The sequence below is a fragment of the Mustela putorius genome, unplaced genomic scaffold, assembly GCF_011764305.1.
Source record: "Mustela putorius furo isolate JIRA1106 unplaced genomic scaffold, ASM1176430v1.1 tig00000095_pilon_pilon_pilon, whole genome shotgun sequence".
NCBI lineage: Eukaryota > Metazoa > Chordata > Mammalia > Carnivora > Mustelidae > Mustela > Mustela putorius.
Window position 1 is genome coordinate 40520295 of NW_025421280.1, and position 26263 is coordinate 40546557.

Here is a 26263-nt window from a genome sequence, read left to right on the forward strand (position 1 = left end):
AGCCAGCGCGGGGTGGGGAGAGCAGAAGGTGCCTCCTGCTTGCCTGCGTGGGCACGGCCCCGCGGCTCAGAAGCCAAGCTGGCAAAGGGCGGGTCGGTGGGGAGCCCTGGGGAACTCCCTCTTTGCCGGTCCTCAAAAGAGCTGAGGTCCACTTGGGGGCATCTGGGTGAAGAACCCTGCCCACCCCACTGCCTGAGCGGGAAAACGGACATTCTAGGGAGAGGGCGACTGTCTCGGGGAGAGGGATCCTCTGGGCCCCGGTCTGGCTGCAAAGCCACTCCTTGCAGCCCGAGGCCAGGCAGGGAGGTTGGGAGGCAGGGTGGGGCGCGGCCTGCGGTGACAGCAGTGCCCCGGAATGCTCCTGGCAGGGGTGGAAGGGGGGGTCTCCATCCCCCTCACCTGGCCTCTGGAGCTGAGCCTCTCCCAGTGCGTTGGGGCTCTGCTCTGGGGGTGGCCGGGACCTGGAGGGGGACCCCCAGGGCTACAACCCAGGGGAGAGGGGTTCCTCAGTAGGATGACCTTGAGGGAGGGCTGGGGGGAGGACCAGGGGAGAGGGGTACTGGCCGGGAAAGGGGACTCTCGCAGGGAGGCTATCTGGGCGTCGGTGGAAAGAGGCAGCGGCCCGGACTCCGGGAACCATGGCAGGGCCACCTCGGTTCTCGCACATTCTCTGGCCCTGAGCGCGGAGCCCGGAATAGCAGCCCCGGGGTGGGGGGGAAGGGGCGGCCAGTTCCCGCACGGCTCCCCCGCCCTGGCCTTTCCAAGGTCACCAGCATATGGACGCTGGAACACCAGGCCGCGGCTCCGGGGCAATCCCCTGCCGTAGACCCGCGCCGAGGCGCGCAACGGCCGCGCGAGGGCGCACGGGGCTACCGTCCCCGCGGACCCCGGCCTGGGCGCGCCCTGGGAGGCCGGGTGGGAGGGGCTGCCCCTGGCTCCCCCCCCCCCGCCCCTGGCTCCCCCCGCCCCTCCCCGCGGGCCCCGCCGCTTCCGCTCGTCCTGGGGCCGCCCGGGGAACCAGGACGTGCCGCCTGGGCTCTACGTAGCCGGTAAGTCCCTCTGCCTATCCTCCCACTACGCCGGCCCGCGTCTCCTCCCCGTCCCAGGGCCCGGTCCGGCTAGGGGCTGGCCTGGCAGCAGTCCCCAGGGTGGGAGAAAGCTCATCACCACTTCCTCCTGGGGAAACTGAGGCCTAAGAGGCGTGACTCGCCCTGGGATCCCACTTGCCCTCAGGAGTGCCGCCAGAACGAGGTGCGATTGCCTGGGGGGGGGGTCTCTGGGGAGTAGAAGGGTGGTGCTTCTAGCCCCTCGGTCCCCCCCCCAGACCCCCACCCCTCAAGCCCGAGCAGAGTGTGTGCGGGGAGGAGGGGGTGTCCGAAGGCCAAGCCCTCTTGCCCTCCAGCAAACTTCTTCCCAGCCAGCTAGGGCTCTGGGTTCAGAGAGGGGCAGACACGCAGCTGCTGCACAGCTCTGGGCAGAGAAGGGGACCTGCCCAGTGGCCCCCAAGGTTCTCAGCTCCTGGACCCACTGTGGACCCCAGTCCCTGATGTCCAGGCAGGACTGTCAGAGCCAGGGCCTGAGAACTGGGGAAACTGGGGCTCCAGGGGGCAAAGGCTCCGCTGGTACGCTGGTACAGGACCCGTGCCCAGGACCTCGGGGCTGGAGACCTCCAGCTGTCCTTCGCGTCCTCTGGGCTCTGCTGACCACCAGGCAGCCTGGCCGTGGCCTGAGAAAGGACGCACAAGGTGGCCACTTCCCTCCCCCTTTGTCCGGCAATGTCACGGTCATGAGGGTACAGACGGCAAGTGATTTCATCTTTCCCCGGACAGATGGGGAAACTGAGGCCCGGGGGGGCAAAGTCTGCCCCCTAAATGCCTCCCTTTTTTCCTGAGCCATCCTCATCAGCGGCCCCTTTCCCTCTGCAGGCCGCCCTTGGTGGGGCCCACAGCGTCTGCACATGAGGTCACGAGTTGGCGACTGGACTGGGGCCAGGTCACCCCCTTGTTATCCCTCAACCCAGGGGCTCCCTGCTGCTGTGGGTCTGGGAGCTGAGGTGGCCCTGGAGGCCCAGGTCCAGCTTCTGCCAGGGACTCGGGCCCTCACCCGGTCCCCACCAGCCGCACCTCTGCAAAGTCCCTCCTAGAGCCCTGGACTAAGTCCAGCCAGTCCTCCTGGCACGGATGGGGAAACTGAGGCCCAGGGAAGCAGAGTGGCTGGCCTTTGGCCACACAGGAAGGTAGAAACGATGACGGTGGGGTGAGCGGTGATGGGGCCCCAACCCTGGAGACACCCATGCACTGTCCTGGAATGATCGGACAGATTGAGCACCTACTGTGTACATTAAGAGACGACACAGTAAGAATAAAAGATGACATTCTCTGAGCTCGGCCTCTCGGCTACCAAGCTCTGTGTCTCCCGTCTTTCTGACCCGATTCGATGGACCCCTGAAACTTTTCTGTAACGGGGGCTCTGTTATTACCCTACTTTTCAGAGATGAAAACAGAGGCCCAGAGAGGTTAAATTATTGCCCCAAATCACACAGCCAGTTGGGGCAGAGCTGGGGTTCAGACCCTGGCCTGCTGGCGCCCCCACGGCAGCGGCCTCGGTGCCCCCCCACGCCCCGCCCCCTCCAGAACCTCCTTCTGCTGTGGACCTTCCTGAACTGTGGTTTAGGAGGCAGTGCTCAGGTAAGCGGGGCATTCCAGGCAGCCAGTGGACTTAGAGACCTGGCCGTGGTCTGGGGGCCACCAGGCTCCTCTCCAGGCTGATGGTGCCTCTCCCTCCCCAAGTAGGGTCCAGGTGAGTGGACCCCGTGGGGTTCCTGGAGTCGCTGTTCCAGCTCCTGTGGGCGGGGTCTCTCCGTGCGCAGCAGGCGCTGTGTCTGGTGAGCGCCCAGCTGGGGTATGGCCGGTGGGGTGGGGTGAGGGGGGGTCCCGCCCAACTCCTGGCCGCACCCTCAGCCTGCCCACACATGCTGTGCCTTTTAATCCCACTGATCCAACTGGAATGTGGGTGGGGTTGGCCAGGCCAAAGGGGGGGTCGGGCCAGCTCTGGAGAGAAGGTTACTGGGGGTCCTGAGCACACTCGGGCTATCTTGCTCCTTGTAGGTTCCCTGGGGAAGAGCCGTGCTGGGGAGACTCCCATGAGTACCGTCTCTGCCGTTTGCCAGTGAGTGGTGTCCCCCTCCCAGACCCTCAGCTGGGCCTCCAAGACCTTCCGTCTCCCGGGTTGGGCCCCCAGATGCACGTGCCAGCCTGCCAGGTTCTCTAGGCTCCCCTGGGGCTCCCCCAGCCTCGGACCTCTGTTTGTCCTCAGGACTGTCCCCTAGGGGCCATTCCCTTCCGAGACCTCCAGTGTGCCATCTACAATGGTCACCCTGTCCTTGGCAGCCAGAAGACTTACCAGTGGGTGCCCTTCTATGGTGGTGAGTCGCCTACCCTCCTGTTGTCCAGAAGAGGCAGGGAGAGGGGCTGCTAAGAAAGCAGGAGGCCTGGAGGACTGCGGGAAGAGAGCACTGGGGCTTTGAAGGGCATGTAGGAGTTCAAGCGACGCAGGGGCGGGGGTTCACCGTGACCTGTGAAATAGGAGCAGGGGAAGGCAGGGACTGTCCTGCTCAGGGTTGAGTGCCAGGCTGAGGATTTACTTGGAGCTGTATCCGGAGGCCAAGAGTTCTCAAACTTATCCCAGTAGCAGGAAATGTTACTGCATTTAGCTGAAGGCAGCAAGTTACATAACTGTGTGCCCGGGGCAGCACGCCTCCAGATTTCAGGGAAACAGGCAGCTCTAGACATAGTGGAAGCAGACACAGATATGGAGAACGTTCCATCCGTCGAACTCTGGGGGATTTGGGGGGGCTGGGCTTTTCCCCCCTAAGAATTAGAGGAAATTTGCTGTGATCCCACCCCCGCAGAGGCCTGCCAAGGCCAGTTCGGGCTCTGTCCTAGGCAGGGTCTGCCAGCCAGGCTCAGGGCGGGGCAGGAGGCCAGGAGGAGCAGGGATCAGGGCTGCCCGTTCGGCCCCACTGCCAGGCAGGGGGGAAACTGAGTCCTGGGAGGGCCAGCGACACACCCAGGCTACACAGAATTCAGTCCACAGTGAACTCTTTCTGTTGGGCACATACTGGGTGCAGGACCCAATGCTGAGTGGCCTCTGCCCACGGCTGTATGCGAGAGCCTGGAACAGTGTTGGGAAGGTCCTAGGTTGTCTGTGTTGGTGGAACTAAAGAATGAATGAAAAATGGGTAAGGGTGTTAGCAGTGGATAAGCGGTATGGACCCCCTAACCCGAGGGCCTCACCTGAATGAATGAGCACGCGCGGGACATCAGAATGCTTGTCCGGGCCGGCCCCGGGGGGCTGGGGGCGGAATGCCTAGATTCGTGCCCTGGCTCTGCCTCAGCCTCCATGTGCGGCTTTGGCTGAGTCTGTGAGCCTCATCTGCCTGAGGAGGAGGAGGCTGGGACCCGACCGCGGTACGAGGTACTCCAGGGCCCCGCATTCCTCCCGCCCCCAGCGCCCAACCAGTGCGACCTCAACTGCCTGGCCGAGGGCCACGCCTTCTACCACAGCTTCGGCCGCGTCCTGGACGGCACGCCCTGCAGCCCGGGGACGCAGGGGCTCTGCGTGGCTGGCCGCTGCCTCGTAAGGCCTCGCGGGACCCCGCAAAGCCCCCCTCTCACACCCCAGCCCTGACCTCGGCACCATCCCGTTCAGTCCCAGGTCCCTCCGTCTTCCCTAATCCCCGCCCCCTCTCCAGGTCCCACCCACCCCTAGGCTCCAGAGTCCGCCCCTTTACCCACGGACCCCGCCCCCAGGACGGACCCCCAACCCCCAGGACGGACAGAGGCAGGGGGCGGTGGGTGAAGCCGCGCTCGTCCTCTCCGCCCCTGTAGAGCGCCGGCTGTGACGGTTTGCTGGGCTCGGACGCCCGCGAAGACCACTGCGGCCGCTGCGGCGGCGCCAACGAGTCGTGCCTTCTGGTGCAGCGCGTGTTCCGAGACTCCGGTGACCGCCCGCTCCGTCCTCCCCGCTAACCCGAGCGGTCCCTTTAACGAGCCTCGGGCCGGAAGCGAAGTCCCGAGCTGATTCGGCAGCCTGTGGCCCAGCCCCCTCTCGCTCTTCATTCTGATTGGTTATTCCCAGATGGCCCCGCCCTTCCCGGAGCAGATGGGGTTCTAACTCTTTCCCTGCTGTACTTAAGCGAGAATAACCCTAACTCCAAAAGCTAACCCATCGTTTGGGGCTACCAGGACCCCCTCATACCTTCTTACCGCAGTATCTCATTTAATCCTCAAATCGTCCCTCAAATACGCTCCCACCTACGCCCCAACCCCCTCCTTTCCTCCCACCCAGGTGCCTTCGCAGGGTACTGGAACGTGACCCTGATCCCCGAGGGTGCCAGACACATCCGTGTAGCCCACCGGAGCCGCAACCACCTGGGTATCGCGGGGTCCAAGGGGGGAAGCGCCCTGCTGGCCGCCTGGGAGCAGTGGGGGTAGCCCGAGGCCTGCGGCTGAGGACGCCGGCTCGGGAGGCGGAGGAGCCGGTCCGGGAGCCCGGGCTGACCTTTCCCTTGCAGCGCTGATGGGGGGCGACGGGCGCTACGTGCTCAACGGGAACTGGGCGGTCAGCCCACCCGGGACCTACGAGGCGGCGGGCACCCGTGTGGTCTACACCCGCGAGGCAGGGCCAGAGGAGATGCTGAGTGCGGCTGGGCCCACCTCCCAAGACCTGCTCCTGCAGGTGCGAGCCAACTTCCGCGGGGGGTGGGGGAGATGTAGGGGATGGTTGGGTTACAGGCGGGGGGGGGGGGGCGGGGGGCGGAGAGGGGAAGCCCAGCCCGAGGTCCGTGCTCCGCTCCCTAGTGTGACACCCCTCCAGATCCTCCTGCAGGAGCCCAACCCCGGCATCGAGTTCGAGTTCTGGCTCCCTCGGGAGCGCTACAGCCCCTTCCAGGCCCAGGCGCAGGCCTTGGGCTGGTCTCTGCGGCAACAGCAGCCTGGGGCGGTGGACCGGCAGCCCTCGGAGCTCCCAGCAGCCCCAGCTACCTCTGTCCCACGGATCCCAACCCCCGCCCCAGGTGAGGTGGCAGGGCCAGGGAGGGAGCAAGCCGGGAGGGAGGCCTGTGCCCCTTACGGTACCACCCCCCCCCCCGCAGACCCCTGCGCACCCTGCCCTGACACCCGAGGTCGCGCCCACCGGCTGCTCCACTATTGCGGGAGTGACTTCGGTGAGAGACTCCTAACCCCAACCCTCACCTGCCTCCTAATTGACCCGAACTTGACTCGTCCTGCTGACCCTTGACTCCCTGACCTGACTCCAACTTGACCCCTTCTGACCCTTTGCCTTAATCTGCCCTTTGACTTCTCATTGATCCCTGACCTCGCCTGACCCGAGCCCCTCCAGTGCCCCATCCAAGCCCAGTTCCTTTCTCTGGCAGTGGGGTGCGGGTGGATGGGCGCCCGGGGAGAGCGTCCCGCCAGCCTCCACGTGGCCCTGCCCGCAGTGTTCAGGGCCCGAGTGCTGAGCCGCCGGCATCAGGCCCAGGAGACCCGCTACGAGGTTCAAGTGCAGCTCATCTACAAGAACCGCTCGCCGCTGCGAGCCCTCGAGTACGTGTGGGCCCTGGGTCGCTGCCCCTGCCCCCGGCTGGACCTCCACCGCGAGTACCTGCTGGCTGCCCAGCGCCTCATCAGCCCAGACGGCACTCAAGACCGACTGCTGCTGCCCCACACGGGCTATGCCCGTGCCTGGAGCCCCGCAGAGGACAGCCGTGTGCGCCTGGCCGCGCGCCACTGCCCCCGCTGAGCCCCTCGACAAGGCCGCTGCTGCGTGCGGCAAGACAGACACGCCGGACCAGGAAGCCAGAAGCTATCTCACACCTCGAAACTGTGTGTCTGCTTTGATTCCCTTTGCCTCACACACACGTTCTTGGAGACACTGTCACAAACAAGCAAGGCCCAAAGGAAGACGTCGTAATACATGTTTCCTCTCCTGCCCTTGCTACCAGGAAGCTCGCTGCTGTTTAACGACCTGACGCCCTGTGCTTTCTCTTCTCGCGGACACACATAGGCTGTGTATAGTCAAAGACGCTCTAACAAACAGGCCCACACCCCAGAAGACATGTCTGACAAAACTATAATGTCCCCGCTTCCCGATTTCCTGGCTACCAGCAAGCCCAGAGATAATCTTGAGGGCCTTAGTAGTTCTGGCTGGGTTTCTTTCTCTCCTTCCCTCTTTCTCTCTTAAAGCTTTTATTTTATTTTTTAAGCTTTTATTTATTTATTTATTTATTTATAAAAATTATTTTATTTATTTGACAGAGAGAAAGCACAAGGAGGCAGAGTAGTAGGCAGAGGGAGCCGCACACTCCACAGACTGAGCCGGCCGGGGGCCCCGGCTGGGTTCCTTTCAGGCAACACCACTATCCATCCCGCTTGTTTGAATTTAATTTTTCAAGGCACCCTGGTTAAGCATACTGGGCCGCAGACGCCCCAGGATGTCCTCGTACCCAGACCCACAGTTGCGCTGTCCCTGTGTGTACCCCAGCCCCGTCCTTCTCCCGGTCCAGTGCACCCTCCCGTGCCCCCTTGGGGTCCGTGCTCTCTTCCAGTGCCACCCAGGGTCGCCCCCCAGGAGAGGAGGCAGGTCACAGCTCTCAGCCTGTCCCCTACCCTCACGTGTCCTCCTGGAGATCTGCTACTCCTATATTCTTCTGGGGCCAGGAGGGTGGACCTTGCTCATGTGTGGGTACCTGGGGGGTGTCACTCAGCAAACCTTCTCCTTGGGACTCCCTGGAAGGGCCCCCTTTTAACTTCCCCCTGTGCTGGGTCGGCTCCCACGTTGCCATTTGGGGCAGTCCAACTCCTGTGCCGTCCATGGTTGTGTTTTCCTCTGGGACAAGGGCTGCTCAACGGGCAGGTCTCAGGTTCAGCCCCCCGGACCTTGCAGGTGACCTGCGGCCAGACCTGGCCTCTCTCTGGGCCTCGGTTTCGCCATCTGAGCGTACCTTTCCAGCCCCTCGCAGCTCTGAGCAGGGGTACCATGCTCTTTGGGCTCCGCCTGGGTCCCTGCAACCCGGCACAGACCAGGGCCAGGTCTGGTGCTGAAGGTGGGGGCCCCTCCAGTCCCTCCACAGAAAAGTGGGGCACAGTTCGGGAGGCAGCGCGGTGCCCGGGCGCCCCCTGGTGGCAAGACGGGAAAGGACGGGATTCAAGGCTCCTGGAATTGCCTGCAGCCCCCAAGGGCCTCCCCCCCGCCGCCCACCGGCACCCGCTTCTCTCCTGGGTGCTTGCCTTCCGCGGGAACACCTCCTCCCACACGCAGCCTCCTCACAGGGCACCCACGCCCAGGGTGCCTCTGCCTGTCGCCCCAGCCAGCACCTCCGCCCTCAGCCCGCAGCCGCCCCCCTGCTGCACTGCTGTCCTGCGGGTGTGCTGGGGAGCGGGGTCCACGGCGCAGCCCCGCCACGAGCTCCCCGACCAGCTGGCCCGGCGGTTGAGGAAAGGCCAGTGTGGGGCGCAGACGGGATGGCCTGTGGGGCCCTCCTCACTGCCCCCTCCCCGGCCCGGCAACATTGTTTCCAGGGACGGTCACCCACAACCAAAGCCTTGCTTCCTGCATGTGCTCTTCGGCTTTAGAAACAACACCACCACAAGGAGAAGACAGAAACCTCGCAATTCTAAAGACGGTCAAGTCCCTCCCAAGGGCAGTCAAGTCCTGCACAGGGATTAAAGCCACAGGTGGGTCCGGCAGAGCTGACCCGGGGGCAGCGTCCGGAAGGTCGGCCTGCAGCCTGCTTCCCTGGCCGAGGCCTGGTGGCTCACAGCTGCGAACTCTCTGAACCCACTTCCCACAGAGGCCGTGTTTCGTCAAGGAGAAAGAACAAAATCAGGCATGTTTGGGGGCGCCTGGGTGGCTCGGTTGGTTAAGTGTCTGCCTTCGGCTCAGGTCATGATCCTGGAGTCCTGGGACGGAGCCCCACGTCGGGCTCCCTGCTCGGCGGGGAGTCTGCTTCTCCTGCTGACCTCTCTCCTCTCATGGGCACTCTCTCTCTCTCAAATAAATAAATAAAATCATTTTAAAAAATCAGGCACGTTTGGAACACATCCTATTAGTAAAAGGTTGAAAACTGCAGCACGGATCAGTGCCCCCGAAGGGTTCTCCCGCAGCCCTGCAGGAGGCTGGCTTCGGGGTCCCCGTGCGTTTCTTACTGTTTCTTAACTCTCTGCCGCCAGCATCCCCACCTACCCAGGCCCGTTCTCCCTTCCTTCTGACCTGGAACTAGAACTTGGCCCCAACAGCTGCTGAGAGTCCCTGGGGGACCCCACAGTCTCCCGGGATTCATGCGGCCCATGCGGGGAACCAGCATAGCCACCGGGGGGGCCCAGCTTGGCCACATCTGCTCCAGGTGAAGGGGTCCTCCCGTGACGGGCTGAACCCCCATCCAAGTCCTAGCCTCCAGACCTGTGAACGGGAGCTTATTTGGAAAGAAAAGTCTTTGCCGAAGCAGTTAAGAGTCTCAAGATGAGATCATCCTGGATTGTCAGGTAACCCAGTGACAGGCGTCCTTGTCAGACAGAGGAGACCGCTGCCGGGCCACGGAGGCGGCACTGGAGGGACACGGCCACGAGCGCAAAGATGCCTGGAACCGCCCAGCACCGGAACAGGTGGAAGGACCTTCCCTGGAGCCTCTGGAGGGAGCCTGGACCTGCAACCACCCAGCCTCTGCTCCGGCTCAGGCCTCCAGAACGCGGGAGCACGAATCTCTAGCTGGAAGTCTCCCGGTGCGGGGTTATTTGCGTCCGGCTCCGCAGGACCCTGGAGTGCTCACCCTGCAATCTCCGACAGGTGTGTGCCCCGGAAACAAGAGCTCCGGTCCCCAAAGGCCGGTTCTGGAATGTTCCTAGCAGCTTTCATCACAATAACCACACACGGGAAAGCAGTCCAACCACAGAGGAATGGTGTAGCTACACTGAATGAAATACTGTCCTCACCACTCAGGACGAAAGTGCGGCTCACTCCTGCCGGGGGCGGGGGTGCGAATCTGACAGCCGCGGCTCGGAGCCGCACCGGACACGGACACAGCGACGCAAGTGCCATGCAAGGACAAAGTAAACACAGGATGGGGCCACCCCGGGGGGTGGCGAGTGACAGGGAGGGACTGGCCGTGTTGTCCCGAGAGCTCTCAGTTGCTGGCTACACTCTTCCGCATGTTGAAATTAAAAACAAAACCGGGGCGCCTGGGTGGCGCAGTCGGTTGAGCCTTTGGCTCAGGTCATGATCTCAGGGTCCTGGGATCGAGTCCCTGGCTCCGTGGGGGAGCCTGCTTCCCCCACACTCGAGGCCCCACACTCGTGTCTCTCTTGCTCTGCCATCTCTTTCTCTCAAATAAATAAATAAAATCTTATAAAAACAAACAAACCAGGTCTGAGGGGCTAGAGCTCATTGGTTCCACCTGGTAAGACAGGGGTGTGCTCCCACCTGTGCTCCCTGGCGAGCTGGTCCCTGGAGGTCCTGGGAAAATCTTTGAGGGGACACAGCTAGAGCCTATTTTGCTGCCCCTTGGACGGCAGGGGTGAGTGCCAGTGCAGAGCGAGCCTGGTGCCGCCTTCGCCCACCCTGGACTATGGCCACACCATGTTCTTCAAAGAGCCGGGCCAGCGAGAAGCAGATTCCGAGATCCCTGTGCCCCGCGCTCATGCGGACCTCTCAGCTCGCGGCGGGAGGCAGGGGAGGCTCATAAATGATTACGCTCAGTCCCTCCCTCGCTCCCAGCAAAGCCTGCATCCCCGAGCAGAGGCAAAGTCCTCACAACACCTTCCAGGGATCTTCGAGGTCGGCCTCACCCACTCACCTCCCCTCTGCCCTTCACTCACTCAGCGCCAGCCGCACCGCCCACGGCCCTCTTCCTCTAACCTGCCAGGCAGAGTCGCGCCCCAGGACCTTTGCACGTACTTTTCTCTCTGCCCAACCAGGTTTGCCCTGGCTTTCATGAGACCCTTGCCCTCTGACCTGACTTTCCTATCTCCTTCATGCCTCTACTCAACTTCATGCCACTTCTGCAAACGGGTCTTTCTCGGACTGTTCATGCCTTGGCCGCCGCCAACTCCCAACTCTGCGCCGTATTCCCCCCCCCCCCACAACACTCCTATATTTTTCATACTGGGGTCACTTCCCCGAATCCTCAGGAGCAGGGATTTTTCTCTTTGGGCCATTACTGTACCGTTGACTGTTGCAGCGGGGCCTGGCATACAGTGGGCGCTCAGTATTTGTTGACTGAGCTAATTAATGCATTGGTGGACCACTGGCAGCGCTCAGTGCTCCCTCCTCCTTCACTGGCATTCTGAAGGGTGAGGACACAGGCAGGGGGACAGGGGCCACCACCAGCCGCAGACAAGCCGGGCCTGCTCTGGCAGGAACAGGGATGACGTGTCCACGGACCATGGGAGGCAGCACGGACACCGACAGTGTCTTCGAACACCGTCCAGTGTCCCTGAGGTGAGGTTATTCCTGGTTGAGAACCACAGAGTTACAGCCTTGCCAGCACCCTGCTAACGCTCCCCCGTGTGTTTCGGCCGGAAGCTGTGATGGGAGCGCCCGCGGGCTCGGTCGTTAAGTGTCGGAATCCTGATTTGGGCTCAGGCTCAGGGTGGCACTCAGCGGGGAGTCTGCCTGAGCATCTCTCCCGCTCTCTCTGCCCCTTCCCCTGCTCATGCACCACCTCTCTCTCTAGCAAAGAAATACATCTTTAAAAAAAGAAGTCATGATCACCCGGAGTCTTGGAGAAGCAGCCCTTGTGTGGGAGGGGCAGGCCGTGGGGGGCGCTGTGGGGCCCCAGGTCCTCCCTCGCTGTGACTGCAGATGTCTGGCTAGGGACTTGTCTCTGGGCGATGGGAGGTGCCCCAGGGTCAACAGACCCTCTGGGGACTGGCAGAGGCAGGGGCCAGCCACGGGCCCCCTGCGGGTCCCGCGCTCCAGGCCCTGCCCCCCCAGCTGAGAGCACCTCCTAGCTCAGCTCCTCCCACACACCCCGGGCAGCTTCCGGGCTCTGCCTCCAGGAACCTGACCCCAAAGAGGGGGTGTTGTATCTTGCTAACAGGCCGCTGGGCTGAGTTTGCTCTTGTCGCCTCTGTGTCTGCAGAGGGCTTGGCACCCTCCTTGGGTGTCCGCCTGGTTTTATGACTAGGGCCATGCTGGTGTCAAAGCAGAGACCAACTGTGGGCATCAGTGACACCCGTCCCCCACCTCCCCACTTCCACGAACCCACTCGATGGCAACCGCCAGCACCCCCCATTACCGAAGGCTTCCTCCGCCCTGGGCCCCACACCGCTTGCAGGGGGCACAGGCTGGAACGAATGGCCACGGCCACCCCCAGGAACCGGCTGGGAAGGCGGGCGGGGAGTCTCCGGTGCGCAAGGACACTGGCTCCCATGGGATGAGGTCCCGTGGGCTGGGGCTCCAGGTGCCCGCAGCGGCTAAGGGCTTGGCGATTCTCTTCCTTCGTCTGCCCCGAGCGCACCCCCAGCCCGACTGGCTTCTCCCGGCTCCCCGCCCCGAGCGAGGGCTTGTCCGCGCGTCCTCTCCCCACTGTCCTCCGGGAGCCTCCTTGGCCACACGCGGGTGGGCGAGGCTGTCCCACCTCCGGTTCCTCAAGCGAGCAGAGCCCTGGCCGGGGTCCTCACCCACCCCAACGGCGCACACGGCGCCGGGACCAAGGGCCAGACCAGGTCGGTCCGGGGAGCTTTATTGAGCCCTCGCTAGCAGGCGAGGTGTCTCAGCCGCCAGCAGTGTTGCAGGCACCGCAGCGGGGGCCCGGGGTGGGTCCAGTGGCAGGTGACCTCCGTGCTGGACTCGGAGGTGGGCTCCAGAGAGGACTCAGATGGGCCGGAGACGGGCAGCTCGGTGTCCGAGCTGCTGCCGTTGGACTGCGCCGAGGGCTCCTTCTCCTGCTGTCCGCCGGACTGGGAGGCCTCGGGGGCCGGGTCCCCGGGCCCATCTGAGGTTTTGGTGGGGGGCTGTGTGGGGACGGTGGCGCTGCTGGGGGACTGCACGGCGGCGGGGGCCTGGCTGGAGGAGGGGCTGGGGCGCAGCACGGTGGAGCCTGAGGCCTCAGGGGCCGTCTGGGGGTGGCCCGAGGAGGTGACAGGTGGCTGGGGCTGCTGCTGGCTGGCAGCCCGGGGTCGCTGGCTGGAGGAGCCGGCCCGTGACCGCGGCTGGCCCCGGGACTTGCCAGGCAGCCGGGAGGCGCTGGCCGGGGAGCGCCGCGGGGACGTGCCGAAGGTGGTGCGTGAGGGGGCCGGCTTGCTCCCGGACGAGGGGCTGGTGGACGGCCCTACCCGGGAGTGCGCCGAGGAATCCGTGGACGACTTGGGCTGGCGTGTGCCCCCCAGCTCGCCAGCCGGCAGCTGTGTGGACGCGCTAGGCGAGGCCTTCACTTGTCCTTCTGGAGCAGACTCACGCTTGCTTTGGCTGCGAAGAGACGGGCCACGGGGGTGAGGCGGGCCGGGCTGCACCTGCAGGCCCGGGGCGGGGGCGGGGCCGGGGCGGCAGGGACGGAGGCCGTCGCCCCATCCCCCACGGGGCCAGCTAGCTACATGGACAGGCCCAGCGTCCCGGGGGTGGCGGCTACGTACGGTCAGCTCCCAGGGCAGCTGTGGGGGTGACGAGAGCCCGGCCGCGGGCCAGGGTCTGCAGCACTGGTTCCCGAAAGCGAATGAGAGAGAGGCTGACAGTGAGGGGCTGGAGCCGGAGGGAGGCCGGTCAGGGTGGGCCAGAGGAGGGCAAGAGTGAGAACGAGCAGGGGCAGGCGGGGCCGGGACACGGGCTGGCGGGGCCGGGAGAGACGGACAGCCCGCGGCCAGGGAGCACACACCGTCCCGGGTTATTCCCGCTGCCACGTCCAGAGCTCGCCCGCTGAACTCTCTCACGACGCTGTCCACGGCCTCGTGATGCTTTAGAAAGAGTGGACGAATGGCGCGATGATACAGCATGTGCGCCCCGTTCCAAGGCCCGGGAATCATGCAGAACAACAGGAAGGCGCACTGTGGGCACAGGGCGAGCGTTGCACTCTGTGACCCTCGGGCACGGGCCTGGACCTCCCCCATCAGACACCCCTTGGGCAAGGGCCTGGACCTCCCCCATCAGTCGGGCCTACTTCCTCAGACGGGGGGCTGAGTCTCCCCATCGCACCCCAGGAGGCGGCACAGTCCTGGGTGGGTCCGGGGCCCCCCACCTTGCCCGCGTAGTAGAAAGGGAACCAGGACAGGAGTAGATCGCTGAAGAACTCGGCCAGCCCGAACAGGCCGTACACCACCCAGTAGGTGAGCCACACAGTGTCGTCGTCTTTGCTTGGGCTCTCGATTGCTTTGATTCTGGGGGAGGTGGGCAGAGTCAGGGGCCATCCACAGCCCCAGATGCGCCCCTCCCCTGCCACGGACAGCCAGCAGGCACTCACGAAGCATATGCTGGGTACACAAAGCCGATTACATTGCACAGTAGAGACGCCCCGAAGCCGAAGAGAAGATACAGGCTTAGGAGAGTGGCGGCTCCTGCGGAAGAGAGGGTGTGGGTGGGCGGCACCTCCGCGCTGGGCCCTGGTGACCCCAGCCGCCTCCTGGCCCCACAGACCCAGTCAGCAACAACCACGCCCCCAGAAGCCTCAGGGGCCCCTCCAGGATGTGTCTGCTGCCCCTGCAGCCCCCGGATGACCCCCACCACGCCCTGAGCCCCATGTTCTGTGTCTGTAACCAGTTATCCGGTCAGTCTGTCCCCAGCCTCCGGACTGTGATGCTCCCAAAGGGCAGGCGGGAACCTTGGCCCTGACAGGTAGAACGGCCGCCCAGTAAATGTTTGTTGAATGAAAGTGTGACCATCTGCCAGTGTAGCTGCTTACTCCAGGTCCTGCGGGACCCGTGGGCACAAGGGCCAAGCATGCGAATATAGCAATGGGACGAAAACCTAAAAAAAAGGCCACTCTGCCAGTAAGGCCTGATCCCCAGGGAGCAGAGAAAGGCAACATTTGTAACTCGGATCTCAACAGAGCTTTTGGTCTCCACCCCTGCAGACAACCCGGGCGGGATCATCTTCTGTGGGGGCGTCCTGCGCATTGGGGGTCTGAGCAACATCCCTGGCCCCACCCCTTCGGTGCCAGGAGAACCCATGTCATGTCCCCAGACATCGCCCAGTGTCCTGAGGGGGACAGCTGGGCCCCGTGTGAGGACCCTTTTCTGAGTACGAGACAGCTAAGCACAGCAGAGTGCCCCGGGCCCCGGAGAGCCCTCTGCTTTTCCACCTACCACGTGACACCAAGCAAGTCTCGCCGCCTGGAGCCTCAGTTCCTCCAGCTGTCAAAGGGGCAGTAATGGCCCTGACTCCCAAGGTTGCCATGGGGATAGCTAAATACCATTCCACAGGGGGGCGGCACCTCTAGGCACACAAGCACGTTCCCAGAGATGAGAAATGAGAACTTCGGGAAAACACTGTTAGGGGAGCGGCAGGGCCAGGAGCGCGACCTGCTCGGAAAGCGGTGGTGGCACATACCACGCTTATTAAGTGCTTCGTGGGACAGGTCCCGGCAGTTCCCTGCTGTGGCTCGTGAGCCAGAACAACATGGGAAGCTGGGAAGTGAGGCCCAAGGTCATGCACAGAGCCTGCCCTCCCCCCCAGGCTGTTATCTGCAGAGACAGAGGCCACTGGGGTACCAAAGGCCAGAGTCCCCCCCCCCCCCCCCCCCCCCCGCCTTCCCTCCACCTGCATTAGTCTTTATCCCCAGGGCCTGGGGTCAGGAGCGGGAGGGGAGCCTCCCTCGTTGAGGAGTCACTGGTCACTGCCTCTCCTCTGGGTTTCCTCCTTTGGGATCTGGGCTGGGGAATTGATCGTGTGGGGCGGCTGGGTGAGGGAAACGGCTGGGTGGGGCGGAGCGGCTTTCCCAGGGCACCTGTCCCCTCCATCCCTTTTCCTGCAGCCTCAGCAATGGGCAGGTGACCTTGGACACGGGGGAGGGCACAGCCCCAGAGTTCAGCAACAGATGGGGCTTGGGGGCGGGGCGGTGAGGGAGGGCTGGATGCTCAGGACTGGGCAGGTGGCAGAGGCGGCCTCCGGCAAAGCCTTGAACCCTCTCGGCCTCAGTTTCCCCCCTGTGACTCCCAGCCTCCCCACGGGCCCCTCCCCGGTGCTCTATGACCTAAATTTCCTGCCCACGGGTACCAAGGGTGTGGAAAGTCGGCAGAGAAGTCAGGGCCTGCTCCCAGGGTCAGGTTCCTGGCTGTGCCAACGTGGTTGGGGACAATGGTTGGGGCAGTAAATGTGGCCCTTTCCCTGGCTGCCGGGCACGGGAACACCCCCCCCCCCCCCCGCTGAGGGCAACAGAAGGAAAGAGGCCCCCGCGGATCTGTGCACGTAAGGTGCTCAAAATATATACCCCTGTCCTCACCCAAGCCCCCTGTCAGGTCTGGACAAAGTGTCCCTGTGGCCCATTCCAGGGGGGCTTCCTGGAAGAGGCGGAAGCACTGACGGGCCTGGAACACCGAAAAAGAGGGAGGAAGGCACTTAAGGAGAGCTTGCTAGCCAGTCCGGGAGCCTGCAGGGGCCACCCAAGGTCACTGAGGAAGAAAGGAAGAGGCTTTACTGGGCTGGAGAAGCTGGACCATCAGCCAGGCTACTCCATCCCAGGATGGTCCCTTACAGGCCGGAGCAGCCGGACCTCGTCTCTAGGGTCCCCCCTCCAGTATTTCTCCAACTCCACCACCGCAGTCAAACAGCCCAGCTCAACTATTCACGCACAGTGGGCGGGAGCGGTTGGGGAGGAGAGGGAGAGGCAGGCCAAGGGGGGGTACTGGCAGGAAAACAATGGAGGGAGAAGGGAGGGGAGGGACCCTTCCCTCCTGGCCTGGAGCAGCATCCTTCTGGACAAAATGAGAAAACGGTAAGATCTCTACACTTGCTTCCAGGCTGGGCCCCACGAGGGACCGGGGTTGTGGCAACACTCCCAGGGCACTGGTCGCCTCCCCCGGGGCATACAGAGCAACTGGAAGAACCGGACTTTGGCCTGGCGGTCACCCAGGGCCACCAGGTAAGGGGCAGCAACGGCCTCCAGACCCGAGGATGGGAGTGGAGGTAATTCAGGGGCCGAGAGAGGGGGTGACACTAGCTCGAGGTCGCACTGCGGGGCAGGGGAGAGGTCGCAGGCAGACGCGAAGGGGTCCACGACCCCTCCCCAGGATCTCCGTCTCCCTGCGGGGGCAGTGGGGTGCGCCGCGCCGTCGGAACCCCGACCCCGCAGAAGGCGCCAGCCGGAAAGGGTCAGGTCCGGGACCCAGGTGCCCCAGGGCCTCGATGTGCCCGATGGTGAAATGGGGCAACGGCCCCCAGCGCCCCGGACGGCTCACCCGCGGCCAAGTACCGCTTGTCGACACCTGTCTTGGCTTCGAGAGCCCCTAGCGCTTCGGTGGCCAAGTTCCTCTGTTCCAGAAGGCGCTCGAAGCGCTGCCGCAGGCCGTCCATGGCACCGGCGGGCCCGGGGCTGGCAGCCCGAGCTCGACCGCTGCCCCGCGCACCGGCCCCGCAGCGCGCGTGCCGCCTTCCCCAGGCGCGAGCAGCTCGGCTCCGCCCCCGGGCTGGTCTCCGCCCCCGAGATGGTCTCCGCCCCCTGCCCCCCGCTCTGGCCAATGGGAGGGCAGGGCGGACAAAGGAGGTGGGGCCTGCCCCGTCTCCCCTGCCGCATGGCCCTCTGGCGGGCTGCGGCCGCCGCAGCCGCGACTCCGGGAGAAGGGGGCGGGGCCCGCAGGCAGAGGGTGCCGATTGGCGGAGCGGGGGCGGGACGTAGAGGATTGGAGGGGCGGGGTCATGGCCGGGGATTATTGGCTGAGCTGTTGTGGGGGCGGAGCTAGTGGGAGGACCCAGAGAAATGCCAGAGCTGATTGGCGAGAACAGGGGAGGGGCGGGGCTGATCATAAAGGAGGAGGCACAGAATCTCAGGGCAGGGGGATGGGACGGAGCTAAATTCAGGAGGCGGGACTTACTGGGAAGAACAAGTCCGGTTGGACGGAGCAGGAGGCAGGGCTGATTCAAGAGGGAGGGGTGTGCAAGAAAGTGGGAGGGGCCAGACAAAGGGGCGTGGCCACGGCTAGCAAAGGGGAAGCAGGTCCTCTTGGTCGGAAGATTTGGTCACTGTCCAAATCGGGGAGACTGAGGGTCCGGAGGACTTGGGTCTGCGGGAGACCCGGGCGGGCGTAGGTCCCCCCCGACCTCGGGCGGATCTTCGCGCTCCTCAAGGGGGAGCCGCAAGGCCCTCTGGGAGTTGAAGCCTTCCAGGGGTTGCTATGGCCTCGGGGGCGGGGCGGGCGCCTGGGCCTACTCGGCGGTTTGGCCAGGGGGAGGGGCTTCCGGAGGCCCCGGCCCGGCCCCGCCCCCGCCGCCATGCGGCCCGCCCGGACTGCGCTCTGGCTGCGCCTTGCAGTGGCCCTGGGCCTGGCCCTCGTTGGCCCCCTGCCTGTGGGGTGGTCCTCGGCCCGGGCCCCCATCTATGTCAGCAGCTGGGCCGTGCGGGTGTCCCAGGGTTACCGGGAGGCCGAGCGCCTGGCGCGCAAATTCGGCTTCGTCAACCTGGGGCAGGTGGGTAGGACCCCAAAGGACAGGAGGGCCGGGGCTGGACCACCCCGGAGCCCGGAGATGGGAGGGCTCCCCAAGAGGTCAAGAACCCCCGCAGCCCACCCTCGCCTCGACCAGCTTTAGATCCTGGGACCTCCGGAGGGCGCCTGGCTGGGGGAGGACGCAAGCCACTGTCCTGGGGGGCCCCTCTCGGAGCCAAGCGCCATGGTTGCGGACGCTTCCCCGCGTTCCCAGATCTTTCCTGACGGGCAGTACTACCACCTGCGGCACCGGGGCGTGGTCCAGCGGTCCCTGACCCCACACTGGGGCCATCGCCTGCGCCTAAAGAAAGACCCCAAGGTGAGCCTGGCCTGGGGGCCTTGGCCACCTCCGGTTCTTCAAGTCACCTGCTCTCTCTGAGTCTGGGTTTCCACTTGGTGTCCCCTTCCCCCCGCCTGAGGAGAGCAACGGGTTCCCAAGGGGTGCTGTGCTCACCTCAGGGCCCGGCCGCTGTCCACATTGCCCCCCCCACCCCCTCCTCTATCTCCCCCTGAGAGATCAAGCTTCCTCTGGACTCCATAAAGACGGCGGGTACCATGGGAAGGGAAGTGGCCCTTTTTAGGACAGAAGCAACGGCTCCAGAGTAGGAATCCTGCCTGAAGTCATCCAGCGAGACTGTGAGAGGCTCAGAGGGGTGCCAGGTTGGGGAGTTGGGGGTCGAGGCTGAGTCTGCAAGGCCTCAGGAGACTTGCTGGGGTGCGGGCTGGGCCCCGGGGCTGATCAGCAGGGAAGCAAGAGGCTCCGTACTTGAAACCCACTGGCAGCACTGGGGACAGAAGTTGCTGTTTCCAGATGGGGTTTGCCAATGCACTGGATTTAGGGGACAGAGAGAAATCAGGGGGCCAGCTTCCAAGTCTGAAGCTGGGCCGACGGGGAGACGATTGCCCCATTACCGAGATGGGGGTGAGGGCACGTGAACTGGTTTTGGGGGGGTGGGAGAGCCACAAGGTGGAAGGAAGGGCAGAGGTCTGAGGAACCGTCTGGGCCAGGCAGAACAGCATGTGCAAAGGTCCCAGGGTGAGGGAGCCACTGTGGCTGTAGCAGAGGGAAGCCGGTGAGGGCCAGATAAAGCAGAGCTTTGTGGTCCCTGGAGGGGGGGCAGCAGGGGAGGGTCTCAGCAGGGGGTGATGCCACAGTGCTGTAGAGGGAGGAGAGCAGGGAGGGACCCAGGGAGGAGGCAGGCATGGTCATCCAGGGATGTCTCGCAAGGGATGGGGAGGAGGAGTAGAAATGGCCACTACGGGGGTGGGGGGAGATGGGCAGGTCTTGGGCAGAAGGATCTAGAACAGGGACTAGGAAAGGGGCAGGCTTGGACTTAAAAAGCAGTAGCCACATGTCCGTGAGCCCAGGGGACTGGTGATCTGAGGACCTCGGTCCTCTCTGCAGGCAGAGCCCCAGGCACGTGGGGACCCTAGAGAATAGACTCAGCAGACACAAGGTCCCAGGTCCTGTCCCACACCATGAGGGACCCAGGACAGGCGGCGGACAGTCGGGACACATCCCACCAAGCTGTGGCCCCACCAGCGATCTCCCCTTGGAGGACCTGGGGGCGAGGCCTGTCCGCCATAGAAGCAGCCCCAGGCCCTCTGGCTGGGAATCGGTGGGACAGACGGGGAGGGGCAGGGCCCCGGAGGGGGCATGGGTGGAGGGTGGCTGGCTTCTGGGGTCCAGCAGCCCCTGCAGTGTGCATCCGCCTCCAGGTGCAGTGGTTCGAGCAGCAGACGCTACGGCGGCGGGTGAAGCGCTCGGTGGTGGTACCCACGGACCCCTGGTTCCCCAAGCAGTGGTACATGGTGAGGCGGCTGGACTGGGGGGCTGGGCGGGGTGGGGCCAGAGCGCCCCTGACCCCAGTGCACCCGCCTCACACAGAACAACAAGGTGCAGCCGGACCTGAACATCCTGCAGGCCTGGAGCCAGGGGCTGTCGGGCCAGGGCGTCGTGGTCTCTGTCCTGGACGACGGCATCGAGAAGGACCACCCGGACCTCTGGGCCAACTACGTGAGGCCGTGGGGGCCGGTGTGCAGGGGTGGAGGCTGCCCCAGGTCCCACAGCCCCTGTCCCTCATGTCCCCACTGCGCCCCCAGGACCCCCTGGCCAGCTATGACTTCAATGACTATGACCCAGACCCCCAGCCGCGATACACGCCCAGTGATGAGAACCGGTGAGCCTGGCACCCTCCGGGGTGTGAGGGCAGGCAGCCCCCAGTGCCTGGCGGGAGCCAGTGAGGGGCTGTAACGGGCTCCCCTCTCGCCTTGGCACCAGGCACGGGACCCGCTGTGCTGGGGAGGTGGCAGCCATAGCAAACAACGGATTCTGCGGCACGGGCGTCGCCTACAATGCCCGCATCGGAGGTACGCGGGGTCTGGCTCGTGCACCCCGGGGAGGCACCTCTGGGGGATACGGACCGCCAGGGTGGGGGTGCGGTGGGACCATCCCCGAGGCCTGATGCCCCCTCCCGCCGCCTCCTGCGCAGGCGTGCGCATGCTGGACGGCACCATCACGGATGTCATCGAGGCCCAGTCGCTGAGCCTGCAGCCGCAGCACATCCACATCTACAGCGCCAGCTGGGGCCCCGAGGACGACGGCCGCACCGTGGACGGCCCGGGCATCCTCACCCGGGAGGCCTTCAGGCGCGGCGTGACCAAGGTGAGCGCACCCCGGGGCCTCGGGGCCTCGGCGGGCCTGGGCGGGCCTGGGCCTGCTCTCCAGGCCGACGCCCCCAGCCCGGTCCCCCGTCCCTGTGTGCAGGGCCGTGGTGGGCTGGGCACGCTCTTCGTCTGGGCGTCGGGCAACGGCGGCCTGCACTATGACAACTGCAACTGTGACGGCTACACCAACAGCATCCACACGCTCTCGGTGGGCAGCACCACCCGGCACGGCCGCGTGCCCTGGTACAGCGAGGCCTGCGCCTCTACGCTTACCACCACCTACAGCAGCGGCGTGGCCGCCGACCCGCAGATCGTGAGTGCCCGCTGGCCGCCTCCCTCCCCGCTGCCCCCGCCTGTCCCCTGCCTGTCCCCTGTCCCCTCCCCGCCTGTCCCCTGCCCCTCCCCGCCTGTCCCCTGTCCCCTCCCCGCCTGTCCCCTGCCCCTCCCTGCCTGTCCCCTGTCCCCTCCCCAGCCTGTCCCCTGCCCCTCCCCAGCCTGTCCCCTGTCCCCTCCCCGCCTGTCCCCTGCCCCCTCCCCGCCTGTCCCCTGCCTGTCCCCGCCCCCTACTTTCCCTCCTTTCAAGACTGCCCTGTGACAGCCCCTCACATGCCTTCCTGTCTCCCAGGCCAGGCCAGCTCCCCCGGTGTGTGACCCGGGGGGGCCCTCAGGGCCCTATTCTTGGCGGGATCTCCGCGGTACCTTCTCGAACCCAGCCTGGCTTTTCATGTGTACCAGGCCCCCCAAGTACCCCTGTCTGCCCCTAGGTCACCACAGACCTGCACCACCAGTGCACGGACAAACACACGGGCACCTCGGCCTCGGCCCCGCTGGCTGCGGGCATGATCGCCCTGGCTCTGGAGGCCAAGTAGGTGACGGAGGGGCGCCCGCTTCCCGCGCGCTCCCCCCACGCGGCCCCAGCTCACCTGCCCTCGCCTGCCCCCAGCCCGTTCTTGACCTGGAGGGACATGCAGCACCTGGTGGTCCGGGCGTCCAGGCCAGCACAGCTCCAGGCTGAGGACTGGAGGACCAACGGCGTAGGGCGCCAAGGTGAGGCAGGGCTGGCTGGAGGGGGCTGGGGCGCCATGCCCGTGGAGAGTGTGTGACCGCCCCGCCGCGCAGTGAGCCACCACTACGGCTACGGGTTGCTGGACGCCAGGCTGCTGGTGGACATGGCTCGGACGTGGCTGCCCACGCGGCCCCAGCAGAAATGCGCCATCCGGGTCGTACACACCCCCACGTGAGCGCCCTCCTCAGCCGCCCCCGCCCCTGGGCTCGCCCCTCACCTTCCCGCACCTGTCATTGCCGCGGTGGGGGGGCTGGTCCCGAGGCCTCCGCTTCCCCGTCTATCAGAGGAGAGGGTGGGCCCCTCGAACTGAGCCCAGACCCCGCCTGCTGGCTGCCCATCCCCCCAGCAGGCCCGCAGGAGGGGCCCTCACCCCCCACGCCGCCCCTAGCCCTATCCTGCCGCTGATGCGAGTGAGGAAGAATGTGTCGGCCTGCGCGGGCCGTGCCAACTACATCCGCTCACTGGAGCACGTGCAGGTGCAGCTGTCGCTGTCCTATAGCCGCCGGGGAGACCTGGAGATCTCGCTCACCAGCCCCATGGGGACCCGCTCCACGCTCGTGGCCATCAGGTACGGGGGCAGAGGACCGGGCCGGTGGCGAGTGCTCACCCGGGGTCAGGCCGGGTCTGGGTGGGTCTGCGCTGGCTGGATGCCCGGCTCACCACCCCGCCCACCGTGGGAGCCCCCCCAGCCACCAGCACATGGCTTCCACCCCACACCCTACCATCTATCCCAGACCCTTGGATGTCAGCGGCCAAGGCTACAACAACTGGATCTTCATGTCCACCCACTTCTGGGACGAGGACCCGCAGGGCTTGTGGACTCTGGGCCTGGAAAACAAGGGCTACTATTTCAACACAGGTGAGAGCTACAGGCAGGCTGGGGCCTCGGGCTCTGGGGCCTCCCGGGCACCCGCTGCTGAGGGGCTCCTGGCAGTCTCCCTGGGAGACTGGGCGGGTGCGTCTGGCGCCGAGTGCGCCCAGTCAGTGGTGCTCAGCCCGGGCGCCACTGGGGTCGGGGACTCCAGCTTGGGGTCGGGGGGCCTGGGGAGAGGGGCCCAAAAGGGCAGGACCAGGTGGCCAACAGCCTCTTCCCCTCCTCCCCGTGCCCACCGCAATCCCTGCCCAGGGACGCTGTACCGCTACACGCTGCTGCTCTACGGGACGGCCGAGGACATGACCGCGCGGCCCTCCGGCCCCCAGGTGACCAGCAGCGCGTGTGTGCAGCGGGACACGGAGGGGCTGTGCCAGGGTGAGTGCCTGGCGGGGCCCGGCCTGCCTGCTGGGAGGCGGCAGCAGCGGGCAGTGTGCGTGTGCAGCCTGGGGAGGCATGGCAGCCGGGCGACAGGCCTCGGCCTCATGCCCCCATATATGTGTCCCCCGTACAGAATGCCACAGCCCCGCCTACATCCTGGGCCACCTCTGCCTGGCCTACTGCCCTCCAAGGTACTTCAGCCACACCCAGCAGGCAGTGACCCCCGGGCCTGGGCGCTCGGCGACACCCACCCTGCGCATCTGCTCCAGCTGCCACGCCTCCTGCTATACCTGCCGCGGGGGGTCCCCGCTCAACTGCACCACCTGCCCCCCATCGTACACGCTGGACAAGCTTCGGGGCTCCTGCTCAGGACCTGTCCCTCCCAACAGCACCCCCCAGCCCACCGCAGTGGCCCAGCCCAGCTGCCACCGTGGCCAAGCCCAGGCTGCGGTGATGGCCTTGCTGGCCATGGCCTTGGGGAGCCCCTTCCTCTGCAGCGTCCTGTCTGGAGGCTGCCTGCCGCCATGGGGGGGCCCCCTCCGTGCCGGGCCTCCCCCCATCGCCACCCCAGGGCCGGCTGCTGGAGGGAACCTAGAGCCATCTGACTAGGGGCAGACACAGGCCTGGGCAGGCACCGCTGTCCTGCTCCTTTGCTTCGGACTGGAACCCGGGCTGGGGATGCGAGAGCCTACCCCGAGAAGGCCCTGGGTGACCACAGGGCTCGGGCCAGGGGTGGCCCGCACAGAATCCTGGACCCGAAATGGGCAGGTCCAGGTGAAAGAGAGAGAGAGAAAAGTCTAGTTACACAGTTGGGGGTGGGGGGGTGGGGCCGAGGTCGGGCTGTGACCACCCGCCCTTCCCAGCCCCAGCGTGGGTGGGAGGGCGGGGGATCCAATGACCGGAGTCTCGGGCACCACCTCCGACGTCAGAGTTTGCAAATAAAGGTTGATTAGGAGGTACCCAGTCTGCCGTCTCCTTTGGGGCTGGGGCAGGCCCCCCGTCCCCATGGCAGGGTCCGGGTTTCCTCTGTGCCCGCGCGGAAACTGTCTTCTCCCAGACGTCAGGCGCCGGAGGACCCAGTGTTCCGCAGAGGCAAGGGGGTGAGCCCCGCTCGCGGATGGCCAGCTGTGGCAGACTCCATGGGCGGCCTGCCGGGCAGGCTGCTCTTTAACGCCGAGAACTCGCCGAAGCGGGCTCTTCAGGGACCATCCCGCCGAGCTCCTGCCCCGCACGGAGGGCCTGGATAGAGATTATCCTCTTCTGCTCCCGAGGGTCGTGGGGAGGCTGGGGGAGTTAGTGACTGGAGGTACGCTGCTCTCGCTCACCTCAAGCTGGATTCTCCCACTCCCTGTCCGTGCAGGAGTCTGGCTGGTCTGGATGTGTCCCACGCATGGACTCCCACGGTGTGGCACCTCCTGGATCCCCTTCCCTCCCTGAGCATCGTGGACTCGGGGTCCGTCCCCGGGGCGGCGCGTGGCGCCTGGCTCGTGTTCTTGGCCGAGTGGACGGAGGTATTGGGCCGACCTGTCCATCCATGGAGGCATGTCGGGGCTGTGTCGTTACGCCCGGCACTCTGAGCATGGGTCCGGAAGTGCTGGGCTTTGTCCTCGGAGCGCCCTGGTGGCATCACCTGCACAGCAGCCCTAAGCTTAGCACCTGCTTCACCAAACCTAAGAGCAAGAGAGGGAGTTTTACCCCCGAGCACACAGTAAGTGCCCAAAATGTGCCCGCCTTGGGCAGCTGCCCTGGGAATGAAGCAGTTCTGTAAGCCACGGCAGTTGCCACATGACCCAGCAATTCTGCTTCCAGCCTGCGCCCCCACCAACCACACCAGCTTTACATGGCCCTTCTCAGCAGCAGGATTCAGGTGGGAAAACCCCGAGTGCTCATTAGTTTGTGGGTGCCCCAACAGGACATGGTCCACGCTCATGCAGAAACACGACTCAGCCACGAGTGGGGGTGAGGCTCCCACATGCGGCCCCGGGGATGGACCGGAGCCCACGACGCGCAGGGAGGGGACTAGACACAGAAGGGCACTCGGGGTGTGAGTCCACGTGTGTGACACGCCCAGACCAGGCTCCTCTGTGGACAGGAAGGGGGCTCGCGGGGGCCGGCGGGAGGCAGGGAATGACCACTGATGAGGACATTGCTTCTTTTTGGGGTGATGGAATGTTCTGGAACTAGACTGTGGTGATGGTTGTACGTCTCTCTCAAAACCACGATGGTACAGTTTAAATGGTGGGCTGTACGGTACGAGATTACCACGTCCAATAAAGCTGTCAGAAGGCACAGACCCGGCTCTCTGCTCAGCGGGGAGCCTGTTTCCCCTTCTCTGTCTAGTTGTGATCTCTTTCTCGGTGTCAAATAAATAAAATCTTAAAAAAAAAAAAAAAAAAAGAAGGCACAGACCCCCTCTGATCTGAGCTTGTCTTCCCACCCTAGCTGTCCGGGCAGGAGCCCAGGCGGGAAGTTTTAGGGACCAGAGGGGCGACCATGATGGGATCTAGCAGGCGAGGCGACGCCGACCTGCGTCCAGCGTCCCTGGCCACCTCCCGGTAACCCGCACAGCCGGGGCAGGTCGTGCGCCCTGTCCCCTGTCCCCTTTCGGCAGAAAACCGGGACCGGTGTTTTGTGACGCCGCGAGGGGGGCCG

General features: G+C 65.1%; 3 protein-coding genes across 13 annotated transcripts; 2 read left to right on the forward strand and 1 right to left on the reverse strand.

The window, feature by feature from the left end:
• Positions 1–973: 973 nt before the first annotated feature.
• ADAMTSL5 (ADAMTS like 5) lies at positions 974–7266 on the forward strand. Of its 2 annotated transcripts, none has more exons than XM_045087632.1 (13): positions 974–1049; positions 1926–2236; positions 2492–2687; positions 2793–2884; positions 3108–3168; positions 3316–3424; positions 4511–4638; positions 4890–5001; positions 5350–5436; positions 5576–5739; positions 5878–6076; positions 6155–6226; positions 6503–7266. In XM_045087632.1, the coding sequence occupies exons 2-13, from the start codon at positions 2181–2183 to the stop codon at positions 6802–6804; spliced, it is 1578 nt and encodes a 525-aa protein (XP_044943567.1). In that variant the 5' UTR covers positions 974–1049; positions 1926–2180; the 3' UTR covers positions 6805–7266. The 2 variants fall into 2 exon arrangements, with proteins under 2 accessions (XP_044943567.1, XP_044943574.1); XM_045087639.1 differs by having other exon boundaries at positions 5890–6076.
• A 5460-nt stretch (positions 7267–12726) lies between these two features.
• REEP6 (receptor accessory protein 6) lies at positions 12727–17600 on the reverse strand. Of its 4 annotated transcripts, none has more exons than XM_004778053.3 (6): positions 17385–17600; positions 16430–16514; positions 14453–14546; positions 14231–14369; positions 13871–14039; positions 12727–13467 (listed from the first exon to the last, which is right to left on the reverse strand). In XM_004778053.3, the coding sequence occupies exons 1-6, from the start codon at positions 17497–17499 to the stop codon at positions 12756–12758; spliced, it is 1314 nt and encodes a 437-aa protein (XP_004778110.1). In that variant the 5' UTR covers positions 17500–17600; the 3' UTR covers positions 12727–12755. The 4 variants fall into 4 exon arrangements, with proteins under 4 accessions (XP_004778110.1, XP_044943703.1, XP_044943695.1 ...); XM_045087768.1 differs by lacking the exon at positions 16430–16514 and adding an exon at positions 13632–13694 and having other exon boundaries at positions 13289–13467; XM_045087760.1 differs by lacking the exon at positions 16430–16514 and adding an exon at positions 13632–13694 and having other exon boundaries at positions 13289–13467; positions 14153–14369.
• A 312-nt stretch (positions 17601–17912) lies between these two features.
• On the forward strand, positions 17913–24570 carry PCSK4 (proprotein convertase subtilisin/kexin type 4). 7 transcript variants are annotated; one of them, XM_004778056.2, is made up of 15 exons: positions 17918–18609; positions 18841–18945; positions 20352–20438; positions 20515–20643; positions 20730–20806; positions 20908–20996; positions 21119–21291; positions 21394–21606; positions 22058–22158; positions 22237–22340; positions 22413–22530; positions 22706–22927; positions 23094–23218; positions 23486–23608; positions 23745–24570. In XM_004778056.2, exons 1-15 carry the CDS (start codon positions 18415–18417, stop codon positions 24218–24220), a joined length of 2337 nt encoding a protein of 778 aa, XP_004778113.1. In that variant the 5' UTR covers positions 17918–18414; the 3' UTR covers positions 24221–24570. The 7 variants fall into 7 exon arrangements, with proteins under 7 accessions (XP_044943680.1, XP_012904242.1, XP_004778113.1 ...); XM_004778058.3 differs by having other exon boundaries at positions 20346–20438; positions 23486–23559; positions 23745–23968; XM_004778054.2 differs by having other exon boundaries at positions 17920–18609; positions 20346–20438.
• Positions 24571–26263: the final 1693 nt, after the last annotated feature.

What these genes read in the sequence shown, in the direction of transcription:
- REEP6 (XM_004778053.3), bottom strand. Translation starts at nt 17,499, where the DNA reads ATGGACGGCCTGCGGCAGCGCTTCGAGCGCCTTCTGGAACAGAGGAAC. An exon ending in CAAGCGGTACTTGGCCGCGG is followed by an intron (nt 16,515 to 17,384) that starts GTGAGCCGTCCG and finishes TCGGTGTTCCAG; the next exon opens with GCCCGTCAGTGCTTCCGCCT. An exon ending in GTGTACCCAGCATATGCTTC is followed by an intron (nt 14,370 to 14,452) that starts GTGAGTGCCTGC and finishes CACCTCCCCCAG; the next exon opens with AATCAAAGCAATCGAGAGCC.
- ADAMTSL5 (XM_045087632.1), top strand. Translation starts at nt 2,181, where the DNA reads ATGGGGAAACTGAGGCCCAGGGAAGCAGAGTGGCTGGCCTTTGGCCAC. An exon ending in GTGGGTGCCCTTCTATGGTG is followed by an intron (nt 3,425 to 4,510) that starts GTGAGTCGCCTA and finishes TCCCGCCCCCAG; the next exon opens with CGCCCAACCAGTGCGACCTC. An exon ending in CTATTGCGGGAGTGACTTCG is followed by an intron (nt 6,227 to 6,502) that starts GTGAGAGACTCC and finishes CCCTGCCCGCAG; the next exon opens with TGTTCAGGGCCCGAGTGCTG.
- PCSK4 (XM_004778054.2), top strand. Translation starts at nt 18,415, where the DNA reads ATGCGGCCCGCCCGGACTGCGCTCTGGCTGCGCCTTGCAGTGGCCCTG. An exon ending in GCCCTGGCTCTGGAGGCCAA is followed by an intron (nt 22,159 to 22,236) that starts GTAGGTGACGGA and finishes GCCTGCCCCCAG; the next exon opens with CCCGTTCTTGACCTGGAGGG. An exon ending in GGGCTACTATTTCAACACAG is followed by an intron (nt 23,219 to 23,485) that starts GTGAGAGCTACA and finishes ATCCCTGCCCAG; the next exon opens with GGACGCTGTACCGCTACACG.